General features: G+C 56.5%; 1 protein-coding gene across 1 annotated transcript; it reads left to right on the top strand.

The window, feature by feature from the left end:
* Positions 1-2,962: 2,962 nt before the first annotated feature.
* POU3F1 (POU class 3 homeobox 1) lies at positions 2,963-4,078 on the top strand. The gene has a single exon (XM_054223860.1). The coding sequence runs from the start codon at positions 2,963-2,965 to the stop codon at positions 4,076-4,078; it is 1,116 nt and encodes a 371-aa protein (XP_054079835.1).
* The last annotated feature ends 18,021 nt before the right edge of the window (positions 4,079-22,099 follow it).

Here is a 22,099-nt window from a genome sequence, read left to right as displayed (position 1 = left end):
CCAGCTTTTGAACTTGGTGCTCATATGGACATACCTTAACCCTCCCTGTCCACTTTGCTTAGGGTCAGCACGCTCCTTGGCTTTTACCTCCTTCACGATGTTTTACAAGAGGGATTCTTTGCCACCTGGCTCCAACTTCTGGAGCTGGAGTTGCTGAGCAAGGTGTTAAATGGGAATTTCTCGTCGTCTTCTGTTCTTTGCTGTTTCCAGTCTTTAAATTCAACTTTAAATTAAGCAAAACAAGCCCAGAGCACAATCTGTGCACAATGCCTTGGTTCGAAAAGGTCATTGGATCAAGCCTAAACCAATAGCCCTGTGTAACCAGCCTGTGATGGGGACCCAAGTTACCACACACAATGTGTTTTCTCCTTTGGTGCCTTCTGAAATACATAAACGGAGAAAAGTTTGGAACGCGATCCAGTCCTCAGCCTTTGGAAATGATTTATTCCTATTAATGATTTACTGATATACACACAGCTTATTTTGCATAAAGTTAGAGCTGGGCACATTTATTCATTGTGATTCCCTTAAAAATCAATAAATATCAAAAGCAATTGGCTACCAAGAATTTGAATATTACAGTACTGCATCATGGATAGTTGACATGAATATGAGTCTAGGTCAGAAAAAAATACACAGAAAATGCTTAACCAAGTATGATATTTTACAGCATGTCACTGAATCATCTGAAAGGGTTATATTCATTACAAACGTATGCAGTGTTTGCAAAGGATTCCTCAGGAAAGAAAAAAAAAAAAAAGGAGACCATTATTCTCCCAATGAAATATGCTCCATGATCTATGAAACCCATCTCTCCTGCGAAGTCCAGCCTCTTTCTAGGGCTGTATACCTGAAAAAAGATGCTGGGTTCAGTGAAAGGAACCAATTACACATCATTCCACAGCCAAAAATGCACATGTTCAATCCAAAACTTGTCAGTTTTGGCAAGCACATCGTGAAACTGAGCCTGCCAGCAGCAAGGTACGTCCCACTTGTAGCTCTTCGTTCCGCGATGCAGCGAAACGAGGGCCAGCAGCTCCCCAGGCTGCTGAGGTGCTGCCCGAGCCCCTGCAACGGGCAAGTGCCGATGCTGCTGCTGGTGCCAGTTTGGCCCTCGGCTGCTGCCGGGCAGGAGCAGTTCGTGCCAGGCTGCGTGTTGTCACCCTGCCCGCTGCAAGCCCGAGGAGACGGACCTTCCCCACCTGGCCTGATCCCATCCAACAGCAGCTGCAGGGGCCGGGCGAGCCAGGAGAGGGGTCCGGTGTGCGCCAAATCGGGGTGGTCACCGGGCAGGACCTCGCCTTCGCACCCGATTCAGCACAGCCTGCGGGGCCGCCGCCACGCCGGCGCAGGGTGGGCAGTGCAAGTAGGGGTTCGCATGGGGCAGCGCGCTGTGCTGCACACACGCTGGCGTGGGGGCGTGCAGCAGCCCTGCTCGGTCCCCACGAGCCCAGAAGCCAACCTTGGCTCTTCTGTCTGCTGGCTGCATAGTCCCAGCGTGTTGGGCTGGAATCACCGGCGTCCAAATCGGTGCTTTGGTGCACCGAAATGGGAAAGTGCCTTCAACGCTGAGGGAAGGGATGTGGCACACCTTCTCAGGAAAGCCTTTCCGGAGGAGGCAGTTAAATGTCCTCAGCAGCAGAGAGCCACCCTGCCCAGGCGTATCCTCTCTACTGGGAGAGAGCAGGGCATCTGCGTGCGGCCATTGACATGTTAGCCTCGTACACATATTGATCCGATGGTTCATTGTTCACCCAAGCCCTTGGCAAAGGTCACTGTCTCTGCTCCCATTTTACAAATGGGAGCACAGAGGCGAAGATTAATTTTCAGAAGTGATTAATGTTCCTGGTGCCCATCCTGATTCACTTTGGGCCTCGAGCCCCAAATGAAGTCTGGAGCTGGGTTAATTAAGGTGTCCCTTGCCCCTCTCCCAGCACTGCCAGACACGTCCGTTGCTTGTTGTCATTGTCTTTTCCCACAAACTCCTTCACCCTTCATCCTGTGCCAACCCTCAAACCGGCTCAGAGACTTGCCTCTGAGGCTGCTTCCAAGACCCACATTTCCCGTGACGCCCAAACCATCTCAGATCCTCAGTTCTTGGCCCTCGGTGCTTTATCCTGCGGGTGCTTAGGAAGGAGCTCCCGCCTTCCCGGGGTCCAGGGGCCGAGTTTACCGAGAAGGTAAATCGGGGCTCTTAATGCCCGAGAAGCTCTTGGTGACTGCAGGGCTCATGGGCTCGGGACCGGGGCTACCCCGCACAGCGGCTGCCCAAACCCGCAGGGACAAGGGGCCCGAGCCGCCCCCGGAGACCTGCCCGGTGCCCAGCGGGTCGGAAGCACGGGGACGGTGGGGCGGGCTCTGCGGTGCGCTGCTCTGGAGCGCGCCGGGGCCGGTGGTGCCGTGCCGGGCTGTGCCACCGGTGGCACTGGTGCCGCCCCGGGCCACTGGTGCCGCCGGTGCCACCGCTGCCGCCACTCCCGCACCGGGCCATTGGTGCCCGCGCTGCCGGTCGGGGCCGTGCCGCCGGTGCCGCCGCCGCGCGCTCCGTTCCGCTCCGTTCCGTCGGCGCCGCCGCCGCGCCCAGGCACGTGCCCCCGCTCCCGCCGGCGCCCCGGCCCCGCGCCTCCGCGCTCGCGGCCGGCCCACGTGGCCGACCGCGGCTCGGCATGAATGAACCGCCCTCCGCCAATCGGCGGCCGGCCCGCCGGCGGGCGCGGGCGGGCTCCCCCGCCGAGCGCCTCCGCCGGCCAATCCCGCGGCGGCGGCCGCCCGCCGGCGACCAATGGCGGCGGGGAGCGCGGGGCGGCGCCCGGCGCCGGCGGCGCCCTATGGCGGAGCGGCGCGGGCCGGCGGCGGTGCCGGGCGGGCCAATGGGGCGCGGGGGCGGGGCGGGCGCGCGGCGGCGCGGCGGCCCGGCGCGCGGCTCTAAAGCGCGGCGCAGCGCGGCGCGGCGCAGACCGGCATGGCCGCCACCGCGCAGTACCTGCCGCGCAGCGCCGCGCTCATGCACCCCGACGGCGACCGGCTGCACCAGGGCACCACGTACCGCGAGGTGCAGAAGATGATGCACCACGAGTACCTGCAGGGGCTGGCCCCCGCCGCCGGGCACGCCGTCGGACTGGCGCACCACCAGTGGCTGCCCAGCGCCGGCACGGACTGGGGCAGCGGCGGGGGCGGCGGCGGCGCGCACCTCCCGCCCGCCGAGCACGCCAAGGGCGGCCCGCCGGGGCCCCGCGAGGAGCTGTCCGCCGCCGCCTTCCACCACCGCCCGCCTCTGGTGCACCCGCCGGCGGCGGGCGGCGCGGCGGGCGGCTGGGCGCAGGGCGGCGGGCACCACCTGCCGCCCATGTCCCCGCCGTCGGGGCAGCCGCTGCTCTACGCGCAGCCCTACGCCGGGCTCAACGGGATGCTGGGCCCGCCGGCGCCGGCGCTGCACCACGGGCTGCGCGACCCGCTGGGCGCCGAGGAGGCGGGCGGCCACGACCTGGCGGCCTCGCCGACGCCGCTGGGGCCGCCCGAGCCGTCGGACGAGGACGCGCCCAGCTCCGACGACCTGGAGCAGTTCGCCAAGCAGTTCAAGCAGCGGCGGATCAAGCTGGGCTTCACGCAGGCCGACGTGGGGCTGGCGCTGGGCACCCTCTACGGGAACGTCTTCTCGCAGACCACCATCTGCCGGTTCGAGGCGCTGCAGCTGAGCTTCAAGAACATGTGCAAGCTGAAGCCGCTGCTCAACAAGTGGCTGGAGGAGACGGACTCCAGCACGGGCAGCCCCACCAACCTGGACAAGATCGCGGCGCAGGGCCGGAAGCGCAAGAAGCGCACCTCCATCGAGGTGGGCGTCAAGGGCGCCCTGGAGAACCACTTCCTCAAGTGCCCCAAGCCCTCGGCGCACGAGATCACCTCCCTGGCGGACTCCCTGCAGCTGGAGAAGGAGGTGGTGCGGGTCTGGTTCTGCAACCGGCGGCAGAAGGAGAAGCGCATGACGCCGGCCGGGGTCCCGCACCCGCCCATGGAGGACGTTTACGCACAGGCGGACACGTCGCCGCTGCACCACGCGCTGCCCGGCGCCGTGCAGTGACTGCCCGGCCCCGCCGCCGCGGCCCCGACGGCGGCGGAGCGGAGGGAGCGGGGCGGGCGGCGGGCGACGCGCTTTAATTTATTCCTCAGACTGGCCCGGCCGCGCCCGTCCCCGCCGGAGCCGCCCGCGGCCGCCGCAGCAGTAGCCAAAGGTTTGCGATCTCTAATTTATTCCCTTCCTCGCGGGGCGGCCCCGTCCCGTCCCGTCCCCGCTCCGCCGGCCCGGCCCGGGCTCGCCCGGAGGACGCCGCGGTACCATCCCCGGCCCGTTTCTATTTATTTTCTAACCGTGCGCGGAGCTCTCCCCCTCCCGTTGGTGGGTTCGGTCCGGTCCATCCCCTTGGGTTTCGGTTTTTGTTTGTATCTTTATTGCAAAACCAATGTAGACTGCGAGGGTACGTTTCTATTTATGTTATAGTAAATATTTTATTACTTGCATAAACCATTTACCCAGGAACCGGTCTCGTGTCGTCTTTGCGGGCTGCAGCGGGCCGGGCCGGGCCGGCGGGGGCCGCCCCGCTGCCGGGGCCCCGCCGCGGCCGCGTCCCTGCGGGCGCAGGCGGCTCCGGTTCGCCCCGTCCTTCCCGGTCGCTCCTCGGGCGGAGAGAGCGGGGCTCGGCGGGATTCGCCCGTCCCCGTAACGGCACCTCGGGGAAACCTCGTCGCTGCGCGCAATTCCGCGCTTGATGCCGCCCGCAGCGGTGGGAACAGCCGAAAACCGAGAGTCGGGGCTTAGGGCGCACCCGCGGAGCCGTGCGACTGCGTTCGCGGGACTGCGGGGTTTCACGGATCTTAACCTAACTTTTTTGCAGTCTACAGCGCGAGCAGAAAACGTTCTAAACGCAACTTTCTTCCCGCTTATCGCAGAAGTAATAAATGTACGCTAGTATAGCTGAGAAGATTCCTGCTTTCCATTCAAACCATGCTCCCGGGTTTTCTGATGTCACCAGTTTTCCCTTTCGTGGTGTCATGCCCTGATATTTTTCTGCTTATGCCAAGAAAGGTTGAAAATGTAGTTATTGCATTCTCTTATTTCTAGAAGAATCAGCTTCCATCTCTACTTTTAACCTCTTCTCTTTCAGCAAATCCCGAGAAAAGTCGCATGTGAGGATTGTGTTTGCCTTTGCAGGTCCTTTGATTCCTGCAGTATTTTGTGTGTTGGGGGGACTTTTGAAATGTGCCTATATAGAGCTCTTACACTGCTGAAATACTTAGTCAAAATCTGTTAGTAAAGCACCAATTTCTTTATTTTTTTATTTGGCAGAGCACTTGCTGATGTTCTTGAACATCTGGCACTTGCTCGTTTCCCTACTTGACTCTTGGTACAAATTATATGCTGTGAAAACAGCAGGCTTAAAGGCGATTTTCTAGTGATAGCACTGCATCCTGCATAGGAATTCGTATATAATTATTTTTTTATATATATATAATTATTTTATATATATATAAAAAAATTTTAAAGTCAAATGTAACTTAGACTTGAAAATTTATGCATGAAAATTCTTGTCTTCTCTGTGGTTTGATTTTGTTGCATTCTGTGCCTTTGGGGGGTGTGTATAATACTTGCCCAAGCAACAATGCATTCGCAATAGATAATGTTATAAATTACCGCAATGTCTCTTAAATTGTAGCTATTCTACATCAGCTAGTACAAAACTATTAAGTTCTCTTCATTCAAAATTCTAGTAATCTGGGGTTTGAGATTTTGAAATAAAGTCACTTTGAGCAGTTATTTCATTAAATACTTTGTTTGATGCTCATGAGTATGTAAATAAATGGTTCACTTTGTGGTACAAATAAGCTAGCAAATGCTGCAGTTTAGTGTATTAATAACTTTCCTTGGCATGCAGAGCATAATAAGAAATATCACTTAAAGGATTCAATGTGCACTGTATGTTTTGTCAGCTTTTGTTACAGACTTAGCTTCCTTTTTTGTATTGTGACTGGTTTGTATAGAAAAGCACAGGATTGTAGGGTTGTTGTAGAGATCCTGGATTCCAAAAGTTTTGCTGTATTTACTGAATATTTACTAATTTCTGAATAGTTGAGCATATACAGTGGATTAGATGATACACTTCAGTAAAAAAAGTAAAGGAGCATGATGATTCAAGGGTTTGAGTCAATGTATCATGAAAGCCCTTAAATTAATTTTCAACTCTGAAACAATCTTTCCTTCGCTCTTCTTTTGTGTCTTTCACACACATGTGCCATTGTGTTTAACGTTTGGTAACGCTGTAACTCTGCAGCCTTTACTTAAGAATGTCTGTGTCGTAGCCAGGCTTTAAGGGAAGAAGAAACAAAATTGGACATGGACAAAAGCCATTTAAATTTTTGTATTTTTAAAGAAAACAAACTCTTGTTTGCATTGAGTGATTAATTGTACTGCTCTTCTGTACCAGGGGTGATTTAAGTAGCCTCTTCGTTCTGGACTAACCTGGCTGGCAAACAGCATTTATATTGATACTTGGAAGGGAAGGGTCAGTTTTCACATTGCGTTCTCGTAATGGATGAGATGTGCTGTGAGTGCTGGGGAGGACGAGCACCCTTGGGTTGTTCGGTTTGTCAGATTGTATAAGGCGCTGGCAGCCCCACTGCATTAGCTCTTTCATGCTGTTGAGCAGCAAAAATAAAATACACTTTATATATCTTATTTCTGCAGTGCCGCAGTGCTCAGCCGTTCTAAAAATCAAATGCCCCAAAGGTTTGCCTCTCTTAGAAGAACGTGTTAGTTTTCTTGGTCAAGGATTAAATAGCAATTACTGGAGGGAGACTTGATTTTTTTTTTTTAATATATTTTTTTTGGTGGTGGTTGTTTCTACCTAAAGTCTGAGCTCATCCTACTACATCAGGAGTAAACACACGAAGGTAGGATTGCGATGTTGGTACATTAAATAACTCTTTGTACATTTGCTTTTCTTTAACAATGCATAAGCAAATAGCAGAATATGCAAAGCAGGAAGTGTAGATAGGGAAAAGGAGTTCTGCACATCACCAATATTAGAGGGGTTTAGGTCTGCGGTGATGTGAAATCCTTCCTTGTAACCTAGGGAGCTGCGGGAGCTGCAGGAGCGCTCTGCTTTGGGCACATGCTCTCCAGAGCAGTGTCCCTTTTGCGCCTGCCCTGGGGTTGTGGCTGGTCCCTGGCCAGCAGTGGCCGTGCCCAGGGCAGGCACCATCCTCCGGCTGCCACCTGCCCATGGAGTGACCGGGGGAGCCCTGCGCCAGTGTGCGGGTCTGGAGTGGCTGGTGCCCGGCCGGCCAGGCTGGAGCGGCGAAGTGGTGGCCGAGGGGTCTCTGGCCAGCGGGGGCAGGTGGCATCAGGCCACCACGTCCCTGCTGGGAGCTGAGGCACAAGAAGTGCTGTGCCTTCTGTGCGCTTCACCCGTGCTGGGGCAGAGCAGCCTCTCGCCGCTCTCCAGGTGCTCGGACGGCAGCTGCGCCCTCCAAACCCTGTTGTCTTATTAATTGGTCATCAGCAATTTTAGGAAATTGCCGGCTTCTGTTAAGGCAGACGATATTCAGCAGAGTATCGCTTGTTTTTCCTTCTGTTTTTAAAAAGGTGTACGGTTGCTGCTCAGCTTTCCTGTGTGCTTAGGAAAAGGTTGTGGCGTTCCAGGATCCCGCTTTCTTTCCAGATTTCTTGTCTCAGAATATTATTGCCGCTACTTGCAAGAGCAGGGAGCGCTTGCTCAGTAATAACTGCAGAAGTGACTACAGCACAGCAGTTTGCCTCGCTAGGCACAGTCACACATAATTATTGATGCCGTATTCATCTTACGCTTTCAACAGAACCTGGCCTCTTCTGCCGACTGCTATCTGCTCGGAGCCTGAGCCCAGCAAAGCGCCAGCGATGCCAACTGTCCCCTAACTAGCCCAAGCAGCAGCGGGATCACCGTAATCTCTTTTCATGTAAATTTGGAGCATCAGTGTTAACACCTTGGAATCTTGTTCCTAACTCTGCCCATCCCTGCTTGCTCTTTCTCCCACGAGGAAAGATTTCAGCACAGTCTGGTTGAGCATATATTTTAATTCTGCGCTAATGTTGTTTGCATATATTTTAATTTTACACTAATGCTACCGTTGTTTGGTTGGAGCTGGATCAGCCCCGGGAAAGCTCAGCGTTGTTATTTCACAGGTATTGGAAACAGGCTTGGGTTGTGCCCCGGGGCAGAAGTCCACGACTGTGGAATTGCTTCTCCTTAGCCGCCTTGTGTTGTTTCTTACAGTTGGGTTGTTTAAAACCAGTGCATCCCGGCCAACAAACTCCGAGGCGGTGCTGGTAGCTTGTCGCGTGTGCTGAGGACAGGAGCGCAGCCTGCCGCGGCCGCCGGCAGCGGGGATGCTCCTGCTGCGCTGGGAGCAGATCAGCCCCAGGCAGGGGCAGGAGCAAGCTGAGATGGGGCGGGGGGAAGGGCTATTTTGGTTCAAAATGCTAAATGTCCTTATGTGAAAGTGTCTGGTCTCGCTAAGGTGTATATTGCTGCTTAGAGAGCCCTGGCCTGACAGACCCTCCTGACTCCAAAGGACAGGATTTCTCCGGGCTTACGCCAGTGAATGCGATGTGGCTCTGATCAGCACCATCCCTCTGTTTTCCACGTTTGTGCGTATATAGGAATAAATGCGGAGAAAGGAGCTTGTTAAGTCTTTCATGTGAACTCCCACTGCGCTTTGCAGAGCTGATTTACGGGCGTCCGGCATCTCTCCCTCCTGTGATTTGTTGGTGAGCGTGCCTGTGGCTGTGTGTGCACCCAGCTCTCGCCTGCGCGCGGGGGTAGAAGTACAGGCAACTGCACTTCATCGGGTGTTTTCCTTTGTGATTCATGTAAACTCCAGCCACAAACGTTCCCCCTAGTTTCGATACGAACTATTCAGACCAGGCTGCTCCGTGGAACCTCCCGTGCTGTGCATGGGAATTGCAAGGTTGCAAAGGCAGCGTCAGAGCATCTGATACCGTACACAAGATATAATGTGCGTGTTAGATCAGACCTCCTGAATATTTCATGTTCCTTGATACCACGTTGGTTTTGGTGTTGGTCAAAATGAGTGTTATTTCTTGTAAGCCTTGCAAAGTTGTTGTAGTTACACGGGTGCCCCGGCTCGTACACTGCTGAGAGCGCTTGCTGCAGAGGAGAATCCTGTCCGTGACAAACTTTAAAGACTTTTTAAAATTGATTTTCCTCTTTACCACCTTTCTTTTGGAGCGTTCTGCCCGATAAAGACATCTATGCGACACCTCCAGCACCCAGGTCGTGTTTCCCTGTGGACACATTGACTTCTTGCAGCTCCACAGAGGGCAATCCGCTTTTGATCACTTTGCCACATTATCATTCTCCCAAGGCTTTTTGCTTTTTAATCCCTGCAGCAGCTGCTCTAGGGCCAAAACGGGCAGCAGTCACCGCAGCCAAAGAACAGTGTTTCTTTCATAATGGTCCCAAGCTGGCTTTTCTGTCAACGTGTTTAAGAAAGGCGGATGGGTGGCTGGAGCTGCTGGGCTCCCAGTTCTGGGAGCTGTACGCGTAACAGCTGAGCGCCTTGAAAGTAGATGAACGAACAAGTGCCCCAAAACCTCCTGCAGATGTCACGTATATGCCCAGGAGCTGTCAGATGCTCCGTGGAAGTGCCTGCTCCTCGCATGGGGATTGATACCAGGTATGAGAAAACCAGTGGGCATTTTTTAATTTCACTGTAGGTGTTTGGGTTTGGTTTGGGTTTTTTTGTTTTGTTTTGCTTGGGGTTTTTTTGGGTTTTTTTCGGTTTTTTTTCTGGGGAAATTTGTCCTGCGGTTTTTCATTACCTGGAGCTCAATGTGTACTAGCAGCACTCACTCACCCTGGAGGCTGGGCGACTTTGAGATTATGCTGGGTCTTAAATTTGTAGCTAGCCAAAAGTCTGGGAAATGAATTTGATTTACATGTTTGCGTCTTTTGCAGTCGTTTGCAGGATTGGTTTTAAAGAGTCAGTCCATTGCATCAGATGTCTTTATGTATTTTTTAAAAATATATAATTAGTTTTAAATTGGAGAAGTTTTTTCAGTCATGTTTAAGACTAACATGGTTAAGACAAAAGAAGTGATGTCTTTTGAAATAAATCAACAGAAGTATGGGCAGTGAGAGAACGGTAGTACAGAAGGGCAGTTACAGCTTTGCTACAATGGGAACTTTCCTCTAAATGAGTATCGGAGCTCCTGGAATTTACTCCCAGATTTCTTTGAGGACTAGGAGACATGTTTTGGGTTGGTTGGTTTTTTTTTTTTTTTCCCCAGTGTTTTTACTTCTCATGAAGTGATGTAAGAAATCTTTCCTTAAGTTATGGAGTGCTGAGAAGGCCTCAGCAAAAAGAGCTTTCAGCAGGGTGAGATGCTCCTGGTGGTCGGTGCGAGCCAGGAGGGTCTGCAGGCGGCAGCTCCGCTGGAAAGAGCGCTTCCATGTGCTGGACCCCGAGGTGCGGTGCGGGCAGAGCTGTACTGTACAGAGCTGCTCTCCCACATCCCTCTCTCTTACTAGTCTGTATGTGGGTCTTTTCCTGGCCTGTGCAAAGCGTTCCTGACGCTGCTGCCGCGGGGCTGGGGAGAGCAGGAAGGGCGTGCTGTGAGTTTTGAGGAGAAGCGCTGTGGAAGGGCATCACCCACTGCTGAATGGTCTCTGTCAGCCCGGGAGCCCCGTGGAGCTGCAGCTCGCGATGACAAGCACAGCCGAGTGTCGTCTCTCCAGCTCCCGGCTGACTTGCTTCAGCACAGCGTTATTTTTGCTTACGTTGCCTGTGGCGCGTCTCTGGCGGAGCTGTCTGGAGGAGCTCCAACATGCCGTGGTGGCTGGCCCTTGTCCCTACCCTCTCTCCCAGCCAGGTGGGTGTCAGGGTGCAACTTTGGATTTCTCTTCCTTAGGACCAACGTCCGCCTCCCTTATGCTTTTGTGTCTGCAGAGCTCCAAGTGCCAGGCACTGGCGAGTACTTAGCGCTCAGAGCAGCTTTAATCACGTCTTTTCTCATGCCTTAGCATGGTCTCAGGCGTCGGAGCATTATTCAGGAGCAAAGGGATGAAAACTGTTGCCACACCTGACCTCTCGTGTTGCTTTCTGTGTCACCCCCACGGTGCCCTGCTGAAGGGTCCAGGCGCTGGCGCGGCAGAGGCTGGTGGGACCCGCTGGAGCGGTGGGGGCGAGGGTCCGACCTCGGTCCCCGCGGCAGCGAGGGAGAAGCCTGATGGGCTGCCACAAGGTGCAGAACCTCAACAGGCACGGGAGCGATCCAACAAACCTGCCATCACAGAAAAGCCCTGTATCTTGTGGCTCAGGCTACAAATCATCACAGGGCCTAGGTTTGTTGTTTTTTTGTGTTTTTTTTTATCTCTCCTTCTTTAAATGTTACCACTTCAGCGGATGGAGCTGGAGTCATCGGCAGCCTCCCAGCTGGTGGGAGCGAGGGGGTTGCTGAGCCCCGCGGGAGGCAGGACGAGCATCCTGCTTGTCAGACGGACTTCGGCGTGGGGAATGTTGATTCTTCAGCAGATACAGGCAAGCAAAGAGCAGCGGGCAGCTGCAGCGCTGGGGTCATTCTGCCCTGTACTGCTCTCAGGTACGTGTGAGAGTTGGGCTCTTGTTCACAAGAGGGTTGTGACACAAAGAGGATTTGCTCCCGATGGGAGGATTCTTAGCTCTTTGTTTTCCTAAAATTACTTCATTTGCTCTCAGCAGCAACATGCAATTTTATTTTCAGATGAGAATATAGAACGACTTAGCTCATCGCTAGCAGAGCTTGCCACCTCGGACTGCAGCAAGTCTGTGACAGCCTTTCTCCAACCAGCCTCTTGTTGCTGTATCAGAGAAAAGAGTTTTCTCGGGTCTGGCAGCACCCTGCAGTTGGCTCCCACTCCGTCAGTCTTACTGCTTGCTGGGTTGCTCTGCTGCTTGCACCAGCCACTTGCCAGCCCTTGGGCCACGAGGATGGGTGCGGGGCCGAGCAGCAGCACCATCCCACTGTCCACGCGGCTCCGCCGACTCCCTGCCTCTGCCGAAGGTGCTGCCAGCCGGGGAGAGCTGCTGCTGCGGCCTCCACAACGGCTACGTTCACCAGACATAAAAAATCTGAAACTGTCCCCAAAGTCACTGAGATGCTTTTGCTTGTCTCGTGGTGTGTTTGCCCTAAATATACTTCTAAAGCAAAAGATGAGTAGGCAGATCTTTGCGGGGTCTGAGCCCGGGCTCCACGGCACGCCGGTCGCATGGGCTGCACAATTGGTATATGCACCCTGATGGCCTCGCATTTGCTTTCCTGTCGCCATTCATCTTCAGCCGTTTCTTTCTAGTGTAGATGGCAAAACCACAGCGCTCCGTGAGCCTTTGCCGAATGTGTTTGTCATGCGGCCTCTCTGCAGGTCACCTGGTGGTGCTGGGTTTGGGGGGAGCTGGGCACCGCGAGGGCCGGGAGAGCTGAGCGGGACGAGGAGCGGTTGGCACAGGCCTGTGTTGGGGTGTTTGCCTGGTCCAGCGATGCTGCTGGCCCCTTTGGACCCTCCCCAGGACACGGCGGGGTCAGCCTGGCTCTGTCCCCAACAGCCGGCAGCGCAGAGGCGGGAGCCCGCAGCCGGCGCAGGACGGAGCCAGGGGTTGCCCATCCCGGAGCCAGGGGCTGCCCACAGCGCATGGATCAGACGCGTGTCCCGGTCTGTGTGCTGGGCTGGCTCTGGTCAGCTGCTGGGGAGGGCAAGGGTTGGACCCAGTGGGCAGAAGCCCCCTCTCCCCAAGCCCTCCCGCCATTCTCGATCACCCTTCGGCTGTGCTGCTCGTGTCCGCTGGGGCAGGGCCTGGCTGTGACCCCAGGGAGGGGACTGGATGTGACCCCGGGGAGGGGACTCGCCTCCCCAGCGCTGGCCTGGCCTTGCTGGTGTTGGGGACAGGCGCAGGTCAGCGTCATTAAGAGGGAGAGTATTGAATCGATACCTGGAGTGTTTGATATTCTGCTTAGTGGAACCCTTGTTATGTCTTTAATTACTATTTCTAAAAGCACCATGGGATGGAAAGCAAAAGGCAGAAATAAATAGCGAGGGGTGATCAATTGGGCATGAAACCCTTGTTATTGATCACCTTTAACCTCTGCTTAAACTAATGACAGAGCTACCATTTAACTGTCCCCAGGCACAAAGCGCATCAATTGTACAAGTGCCACATAAATCACGGTGGGTCGCGGTGTGTTGCCGAGCGCCCGGGAGCCCGCCGGGGTCCTGCGGGAGCTGCGGAGGGGGCACTGCCCCACGCCGTGCTGCTGTGGCACCCCCGGACGGCCACCTCGGGTCAGCCATGGCCCCGCGAACTGGTGTTCCACACAAAAAGGCTCTGACAAGCAAAGGTATGTCACGACTCTCAATGTAGTGCAGGGCTGCAGGAATGACAGTATTTGCCCTGCCTGCCTCTTTCCCCAAAGCGCTAAAAAAAAAAGATTTATGCTATTGAAGATCCCGTTGACGCCTCTCCTGACCGCCGGATAGCAGGGCTGGGGGGGTTCCTGACACACGGTGAGTTTGCAGGGGGAAGGACAGACGGGACTTAGGTGAAACAACGATCCCGTTTCTGAGCGAGCGTTCGGAGCAGCAGAGTTTGAGGAGTGACACGAGCTGGGCACATGAAGGATCACCTTTTCCCGTATGCCTGCAGTTGGCTTCCTGAATCGTCAGCTGTGCTGGAATTGCCCCTTCTGTTTGGTACAGGGGTAAAAAAAAAAAAAAAAAAATTAAAAAAAAAAATCAAGATGTGCAATTGGCAGCAGAGTGAAGTCAACGCAGCCTCTCCAGATAACAACAATAATATTCATTAACATTCAATCTACAAATTATCCCTTGAAACCCCGGCCTGGAGACTTGCCAGTTTCCAACACAAAACAATGTTGTCTGTTACGTTTCCAGCATGGTGGCGTTTCCAAGGCCCTGTCTGACATACGGCGTCACGCAGCTATCAGCTGTACGTCCCGCCACGGACAGGGCGAGGGGCTACACCCCGCCGTGTGAAGGAGCGCGTGCATTTCGGTAAAATAGGATGGCTGCTCTGCACATTCAGTTCCCCAAAGAATTAGGAGGTGAGCTTTTCCTTGATGTTCCCTACTCTTAGTTTTGGTGAAACCAGTTGGCTTTTTCAGCAGCTTCCAAAAAAGCTGTTTGTTTCCAGAAATTGTTTTGTAAGTGTTCGCGCTGAGCCCCGGGTAGGGAAGGTATGGATGAATCGCAGCAATTGGGAAGAGTCCCATTGAGCAGCGTGTTTGTCCCTCTCGGAGAGCTTTCGGGATTACTCCCATCTCCACGGGGACAATGAAAAGGTCCCCTCTTGTCTGCTGTATGTCCACAGCGTGATGCTGGGCACACGCTGTGCCTGCGGCTGGCGTTGCTGCGCGCATCCCTGGAGGGCTTCCTCAGGAGACCCTGGATTAATACACACTTTGCCTTTGAGCTGCCATTTGGAGGGTTTCTACTGAAACCTTAGAAATCATTTGGGTGTCCTCATCCATCAGCTATTGGAAACAGTATTGATAATACAATCATTCCTCCTTTGGTCACTCTGTTTCCCTTTTTCTCTGCCGCAGATGCTGTAATTTGTCACTGCTGTCCCCCTGAAACGTTGAGAGACTGGAATCTGCCCAGGTGGCGGCACAGGAGCGTTGCAAATGCAGCCCAGGGAGGCCTCCTGCCTCTTGCCACCCAGGGCTGCAGCATCCTTGCCCACAGCCGAGGGACATCCGATATGGCCCTGGGGACACTGAGCAGCCTTCCCGCCCTACATCTGCTCGCGCTCTGCGCTGCCCAGGCTGGGCTCTGCTTGGTCTGTGCCAGCAGGACCCCGCTCCGGGGTGTCATGGGTTTGGGTCTCCGAAGTGCCTTGTCCCCTCAGCTCTGGGTATTTCACAGGGACTTGGGTGATGCGTAGTCACCCAGGTATGTCTGCTGGCCCTGGCCACGGGGCTGCTGGGGAAGAAGCCTGAGCCTGCAGAGGCCCAGCTGGCACCGAGCAGGGCAGCGCTGTGCCCTCGTCCCAGCCCGGGTCTTGGCCAGCGCAGGAGAGCCGAGGGGCGAGCTGCCGGCTGGTGCCGGGGGGGACAAGCACAGCACCCTGCGGCCCTGCTGCAGAGCCCCCGCGCCGTGCCGCTGGGTGGGCAAAGCCTCCGGCTGGGCTGACACAGCACCTCAGCAGTCACTTGTGATAGACCTCAGACTTCAGAGGTCCCTTTTTTCAGGTAGTACTTTGCTTTCTGGCTTCCATCAGTCCTTTGGCTGGCAGGGTTGGCTTGGAGGGGTCACCGTCCCACTTTGCTCCTGCCCTGGGCCTGGGGGGGTCCCTTCAGGTGGGTGCTGCCAGGTCACCCTGGGGGTTTGCTCCATGTCCCCAGAGGGTTCCTGTTCACTGTCACTATAGTCACTAGAGACAGCTATTGGCACAGGCAGCGCTGCTGCTCCTCTCATGGTCACTGAGGGAATAAGCCGTAGGTGTCATTAGCTTTGAGCTGGGAGGTAGCTTTCATTCTCAAGGGACTTCTAAGGCCTGGCCGTCTCAGAGCAGAGGGACGAGTGCCGTCCCGCCGAGCCCTGCTCTGCATCCAGCGCTGCCGGGAGGATTCGCCCCTGACGCCCGGGATGGCAGATGCAGGCCACGGGGGACACCGGTGGCTGCGGTCCCTGTGCAGTGAGCGGCTGCTGGTCTGGCAGAGGCAGCATCTCAGCGCACAATAAAATCTTCTTCCATGTCAGTCCAGAGGGGCAGAGCTCCCTGCTGACAACAGCTGCGCGGGGAGCTTGGCATGGATTTGCATAGATGAAATGATTTCTCCTGCCATTCATTCAGTCTTTCTGTCTGCCGGCTTCCCTGCTCCCCTGTGGAATCCGGGGTCCACACAGAGAGCATTCAGCCGGCCGCGAGCGCGTTGCTGCGCGTTGCTTTGCACAGATGTCCCCGAGCAATTCCATGAATTGTTGCTCTATAGTCACTAAGCTGTTTGGGAAAACATTTCAGATAACTGTCCTACGCATTGGGGTGACTGAATTAATGGCATTTGAATGGTCAAAAAGATAGTGTGAATTGGAAACAATGCTCTCCCTGTAACGGGCGGCAGGAGAATTCCAGCTGGTATTCTCATTGTTAATGAGCAAACCCGGGGCGCTCTGTGGCCTCGCTACCTTGGAAGGGGCTGGAGAAATGCACAAACCAGCCCGTCACTTCCCCTTCTGAACTTTTCAAATGCCAGGAAAGGAATGCTTTTCAAATTGTCTTTTAGAGCTCCACAAGTGCGACACTATACCTCAGCGAAGGGAAGGGGGAGGACTGTGGCCCTGGCCGCGCTGCCCGAGCGCTGTGCTGGGTGTGCGTGGATCCGGGACCTCCTCTGCCCTCGGGCACCCAGCAGCACCTCTGGCTGAGGGTGCCCACGAAGGTGGAAGCAAACCCCGCGGTACTGTCACCCTTTGCCCGGACTCACGCGCCTCCCTGCGTGTCCCCTGCTGACCGTTGCTGGAGTAAAGGTGCGGGGCAGCGGGGACACCAGGGCTGGTGGGGAAGGAGAAGAGGGAGAAGGTGTGCTGGCAGGAGCACCCTGTGTGGGGAGCTGAGACCCACCTTCACAGCCGCCGTGATGGAGCCTGTTTCCCCGCAGACACCGCAGAAACAGCCCATTGACCACAATCATTGTTCTCAAATGCACTGCACAGTCCCAAACACAGTTTTCAGTCAGTGATGAGAAGTCCCCACGGCGACAAGAGGTGTCCTTCGTGGCAGGAGGAGGGTGAGCCCACCTGCAGCCGGCCGGTGCATGCCGTGTGGTGGCAGGCACCGCTCCGAGGAGGCGCTTGGCGGCCGGGAGAGCTTTGTTGCATCTGGGCTTGGCAGAGCACAGCGATGTGAGCCATACATCATCGGGAAGAATGTGCGCTTGGGTAACACATTAGAATAATACATTATTAGAGCACTGTTGCTATGGTGATGTATTAGGGCAATATATCATTAGATACCTTCCATTGATGATGTATTACTCCAAATATGGCTCCTGCCAGCACCAGCACAAGGGCCACGAGGGAAGACTTGTCTTTTTGCAGAAACTCTACTCTTTCCCTAAGGAAAAAAATCCAACTGTAATGGCTTCATTAAGGGGATATGGAGCAGGGGCTGGCCTGGGGCACCTCTTCCTCTCTCCTAGGGCCCTTTACAAGTGAGGCTGGCTCTGTGCTGAGCCACTCGCTGTGTTTCCTGGGGACCTGGTACCTGCATTTTAGCACATTTGGGCAGAAGGATCTGCCTGTGCCTTGCAGACAGAGGGATGAGATCTGCCAGGCCCCGCGCTGAGCTACAGGAGCTGAAGCATCAGCGGGTGCCTCTGCCGGTGCGGTGTAGAGTCCCGTCGGACACAACGCCTGCCACGCCGGGTCCTGAGCTCCTCACGTCCCTCATGCAGGGACCGGGTCTACATGGGCTGGAGCACGCTCCAAGGAAGCTCCTCTTCTCCAGGTCTCCTGGTGGCCAAACACGCCGGTGGCATGTGCTGGTGCCCAGCCCCATGGCAGAGGAGACAGACGGACTGAACTGGAGCCCAGGGCGTGGGTCACTGCAGTTGCTCGCCTCCCCATGAGCCGCGTTCCTTGCTGGGCTCCGTTCCCTTGGGATCTCTCGTCCCACGCACATGCCGCTGGGCAAACGGCACTGTGCTGGGTCTCTCCCTGGGGACAGGACATGGGCACATGCTACTGTTTGCTGGACCAAGGTGAGGGAGATGTGAGCCATTCGCAGCCCTCCCTGGGCACGGGTTTGTCACTTGCTGGAGGAAGGAGCTGATGGCAAGGCTGTGAGCGCTGTGACACCGCAGCAACACGCACCACCGTGCCCGGCAAGCAGCACTCTGCACTCACAAGGCCGTGTCCCATTCGAAGGACAGAGCGGAGAAGACTTAACGAAGTGCTGGGCGCTGGAGGGTGGTGCAGGGAGGCCCCTGACGCAGCAGACTGAGGCCTGCGAGTATCCACTCTGCTCCTCTCTGTGCCCCCAGGTGCCTTGGGGCAGGCACCTCCCGGGGCTGGTAGGTGGGCACTGGCACTCCGGGGGTGGCGAGGCATGGCTGGAGACCGGCATGGGCACTCCTGGTCCTCCACAGCCTCCCGCTAACACCACTCATCACCTTCCCCAGCTGCTGGGCATCCTCTCCTCCCCGCCAGCGTGGAGCGAGGCTGTTGGGGTGCTGCACTGATGCTCTCCCCTGGGGGACCCTGGCCCCAGCCTGCCACGAACCCAAAATGTTGAGCCCAGGGGAGGCTGCGGCCAGCTGGGTCCTCAGGCAGCCCCGCGGTCTCTGCAGGGCTGCACTCTTTTCAGCTCAGCAGGATAAATAAATTGCTTCAGCGACAAAGGCTCCAGAGAGCAGAGCGGGAAAGCAGGTTGCTTTCGCTGTGAAGTATGCAGTGTGCATCAGATATAATTTGGTTTTAATTAACGGACAAGAAAGTAGCAGAGTTAAAGCATGCGCCGCCTTTTGCAGGGATGTCAGTGCCGAATGCCTGAAAAATGCAACCAACTCAGAAAGACAAGTGCAAGGTGAGCAAAGGCTGGCCGTGCTGGGCAGTGGCGTTGTAAGCAGAGCGCCGGGAGAGGTTCCCCGTCCCCTGTGAGGTCCCGCAGTCAGGCTCACTGCAAAGGAACAGTTCGCGGAGCACATGCTGTCGCTCAGTGTGGAGATGCCGCGGTCAGATTGCTGCGTGTCAGCTGCACCCAGGAACTTTTCAACCGGCCACTGAGAAAGCGCTGGCTCCCCTGCCTGGCTCCCCTCCAGGGCACGATGGGCTGCTGCTGGGGCTGTGCGGGTGCCCATCGCTTCCCTCCCCATCTTTTCCCCCTGCCTGGAGGGACCTCAGCGTTCACCCCTTCCCCAGCTGCAGTAGAGCTGCTCCTGGATCTCCCCCATCCAGCGCTGCTCGGAGGATGCAGGTTCACGAGCAGCCCTGGATGCAGCTGCTCGTACGCACAAGCGTGTGTTGGGGCAGCAGGTCTTCTGGGCTCTGTTCCCAGCAGTGTGGGCTAGTGGTTAGACCACTTAAGAGCTGGGCTGCCCCCACATCGCCCTGCAGATGCACACTTCCTTCCCTTGAAATCTCTGCGGGAGCAGAGTCTGCCCACTGAGGGCAGAGAGGGCAAGAATAAGAGGCTGTTTGTGCAGACTTGAAGTATGATAAATAATATTCCCCTGGAACTGCCCTGCCGCTGCCGGTTCCCGTTCATAATAATGATGTGTGAGATGCTTTAGGAGAGCAAGACTGTGTCTGCCCTTGATGCCAATGCTTTTAAGGGTTCAGCACGCTGCCCTGCTCCCAGGCACCATCTGCAATGCTCTAAGCCAGGGCTGCTTTTAGCTTCGCAATCAATTGGATTCAATTAAGTGATAACGTGAGCCTGTGGGTAGAGAAGTGATTGCTTATCCCTTAATCAGCAAATTCTCCCCAGGTAGGGCAGAGCGGTTTGCCACCCAGTGTCCCTGTGGTTTTACTGCTGATGTCCTCCGGATGGGAGCTGGGGGGGAGAGCTCCTGGCTCAGCCCCCTGGAGCCCCGACCTCCAGCTGGTGCCTCCTGCCCATGCTGCCGAGCCGGCGGTGGGAACGGGGGGCATCCTGCAGCCACGGACTCGGCTGCCTTTGCTCTCCGAGGACGCTATTGCTGCGCCCCGGGGCTCAGGGTGCACCCTTTGCCGTGGGGGTCGCTGACCCATGCTCCCCAGGAGAGAGGGCCAGCAGCACAGAGCCAAGGCTGGGGGTGCTCAGCACTGCCGGCGCAGACAGGAGCAGCCGCCTCGGGAAGCAGAGGTACATTTATTTAAAGCCCTGTCTTTTTTCACCCTGTGCTCAATGCCATGTTTCTGCAGGGAGACGCTGCCAGCATCCACCCTGACACATGTGGGAGCGAGCGCGCGAGGGAGGCTCTGGGCATCTCGGTGAAGCGGAGCTGGCTCTGCCCCTCTCCCTGCTCCTGCTCCATGGCCATGGGGTGCGCGGGGCACCTCGGCTCTCTGAGGCCAGACCTGGCTGTAAGGGATTTCAGACATCAATAAACATCAGTGTCAAAAAGGACAGGAAAAGGTTATTTATCAGAAAACAGGCCAAGAAGCAGGATTGCAGCAGGGGTGACATGTGCTCCGGCCACGCTGCCAGGGTGGCATCCTCTGGCAGCTCAGAGGGGTCACAGCCACCGCTCCGGCACTGCTCGGTCCCGCACCAGCTGATAACCGTGATAACCCCGCAGCCCCACGCGGTGCCCAGGGCCGGGCTGTTGCCACCGGCCATGACAGCAGCCCAATATTTCTCTCGCTTCCTCCGGTGTAATTGGGACTCGGCAGGAGTGACAGTCTCCTCAGAGCAAGTCAGGCTTGGTGAGGGCTGAGGTTTCAGAGTGAGCTCTGCCGCCCCGCAGTGCTCTCCTGGCTGGGGCTCCCCAGGCTGGGGGGGGGCGTTGTTTTGAGCGAGGACCGGAGGCTCCTGGGCCAGCAGGGAGCTGCAGAAACCGCGGGTGCGCGCGTGTGTAAGCACCATGGGGGAGATTTAAGACAACAATGTTGTACAAAACAAGAACAGCAGAGGTTATGAATTTTCAAGATAACACCGACAAGAGGCGAACGCTGAGCTGCTGTTGAATTGTGGGTCATTTTCTGGTGACTAGCTGGTGAAGACTCTCGTGTGCCATGTGGGCTCGTGTTTCTCCTCTGCCGCCGCGGGGACGTGTGGGCTGTGCCGCTGCTGTGTGTGGGGCTGACCACGGCCGCGCTGGCGGTGGGGAGGATGCCGAGCGGACACCACGCCACAGACCTCGGCTCAGAGCGGCGCAGGGGATGGGCGCACGACTCCTGGTGGTGCTCCTGGTGCCGGGGCTGTTCCTGCAGGAGCACAGAACGCACCAAGGCCTCGGGGATGCCGCCAGCACATCCCTGGCATGGCTGGGAGGTTCTGCATCCTTCAGACCTGTCCTGACGCCGCGGTTCAAGGTGCAGCCCCGGTGCTGTACCCTCCCTCCCCCCATCACCTACCTCTGATTAGAGCCCTCAGAACAAACCTGCTAATGCCTTTCCCAAGCTCTCGCCCCCACACTTTTGCCATATAAATCACTATAATTAAAGTGTTTGGAAAATGCTTTGGGAGCCCAGACAAGCATCCCCACATGCTACACACCCAGCTCGGCAAGCCCGACTTCCTGCTGCACCCACCCGCCGCCCCGGGCGCTGCATCCCTTCCCTCCCAAAACACCCGGCAGGACAGGAGTGAGGACCGTTCCCAGGCTGAGCTCGCCCCGGGCTGCGGGGCTGCCTTCGCCCCGGCTCCCGGCCGAGGCCGTGCGAGGAGCAGCCTCCCCTGGCAGAGAGGAGCCCGAGAGATGGGGCAGGACCCCCTGCAGCCCCTGGCGCTGCGAGCGAAGCCTGGACCAGGCGGCCCGCGATGGGAGAGAAGGGTGCTGGGGCTGCCGGGGAAATCGCCGCTGTTCACCTCTCTGTTATCAGCTCGGAGAAGCTGTGCCCTCGGCTGGCTCCTGGCGCCTGGGTGCGGAGGAACCTGGGGAGAAAGCCCCATCGAGAGGGCACGGAGGGCACGGCACATCCCCCCCTGCACCGGCCCTTCTGCTGATGACAGGGGAATGAGCCCCAGCAGCCCGGCCACGTCCGCGTTCTCGCAGATGCGGAGGAGGCAGTGAGGGTGAGCCCCAGGGGAGCGGGCACGGCTGGCGGCAGCCACCGAGAGCTGCAGCCCCGGCAGAGCCTGCCAGGATGCCTGGGCACTGCGGCACAGCCACAGCCCCCCATTCCACACGTCTCTGGGGCAGGAGCGGGACTCCTGCCCTGAGCCAAGGTGCGAGGAGCCCAAGAGGTTTTGTCCCCAACTGTTTAACTCAGAGCCAAACAGTCCTTCAGGAGTTGGTGCGAGCCACTACCTGGGGGAGAAAAGCCATTTTTCAAGCCATGGGTAGCAACATCCATGAAACATTAATTTTTAACAGTGAGCCCCTGGAGTGAAGATCAAAGCAATTACGTGA

This window comes from Rissa tridactyla, chromosome 18 (assembly GCF_028500815.1).
Source record: "Rissa tridactyla isolate bRisTri1 chromosome 18, bRisTri1.patW.cur.20221130, whole genome shotgun sequence".
In the NCBI taxonomy this organism is placed as follows: Eukaryota; Metazoa; Chordata; class Aves; order Charadriiformes; family Laridae; genus Rissa; species Rissa tridactyla.
This window is presented reverse-complemented; position numbering and strand designations above follow the sequence as displayed.

Coding starts and splice junctions, on each gene's coding strand:
- POU3F1 (XM_054223860.1), top strand. CDS start 2,963: ATGGCCGCCACCGCGCAGTACCTGCCGCGCAGCGCCGCGCTCATGCAC.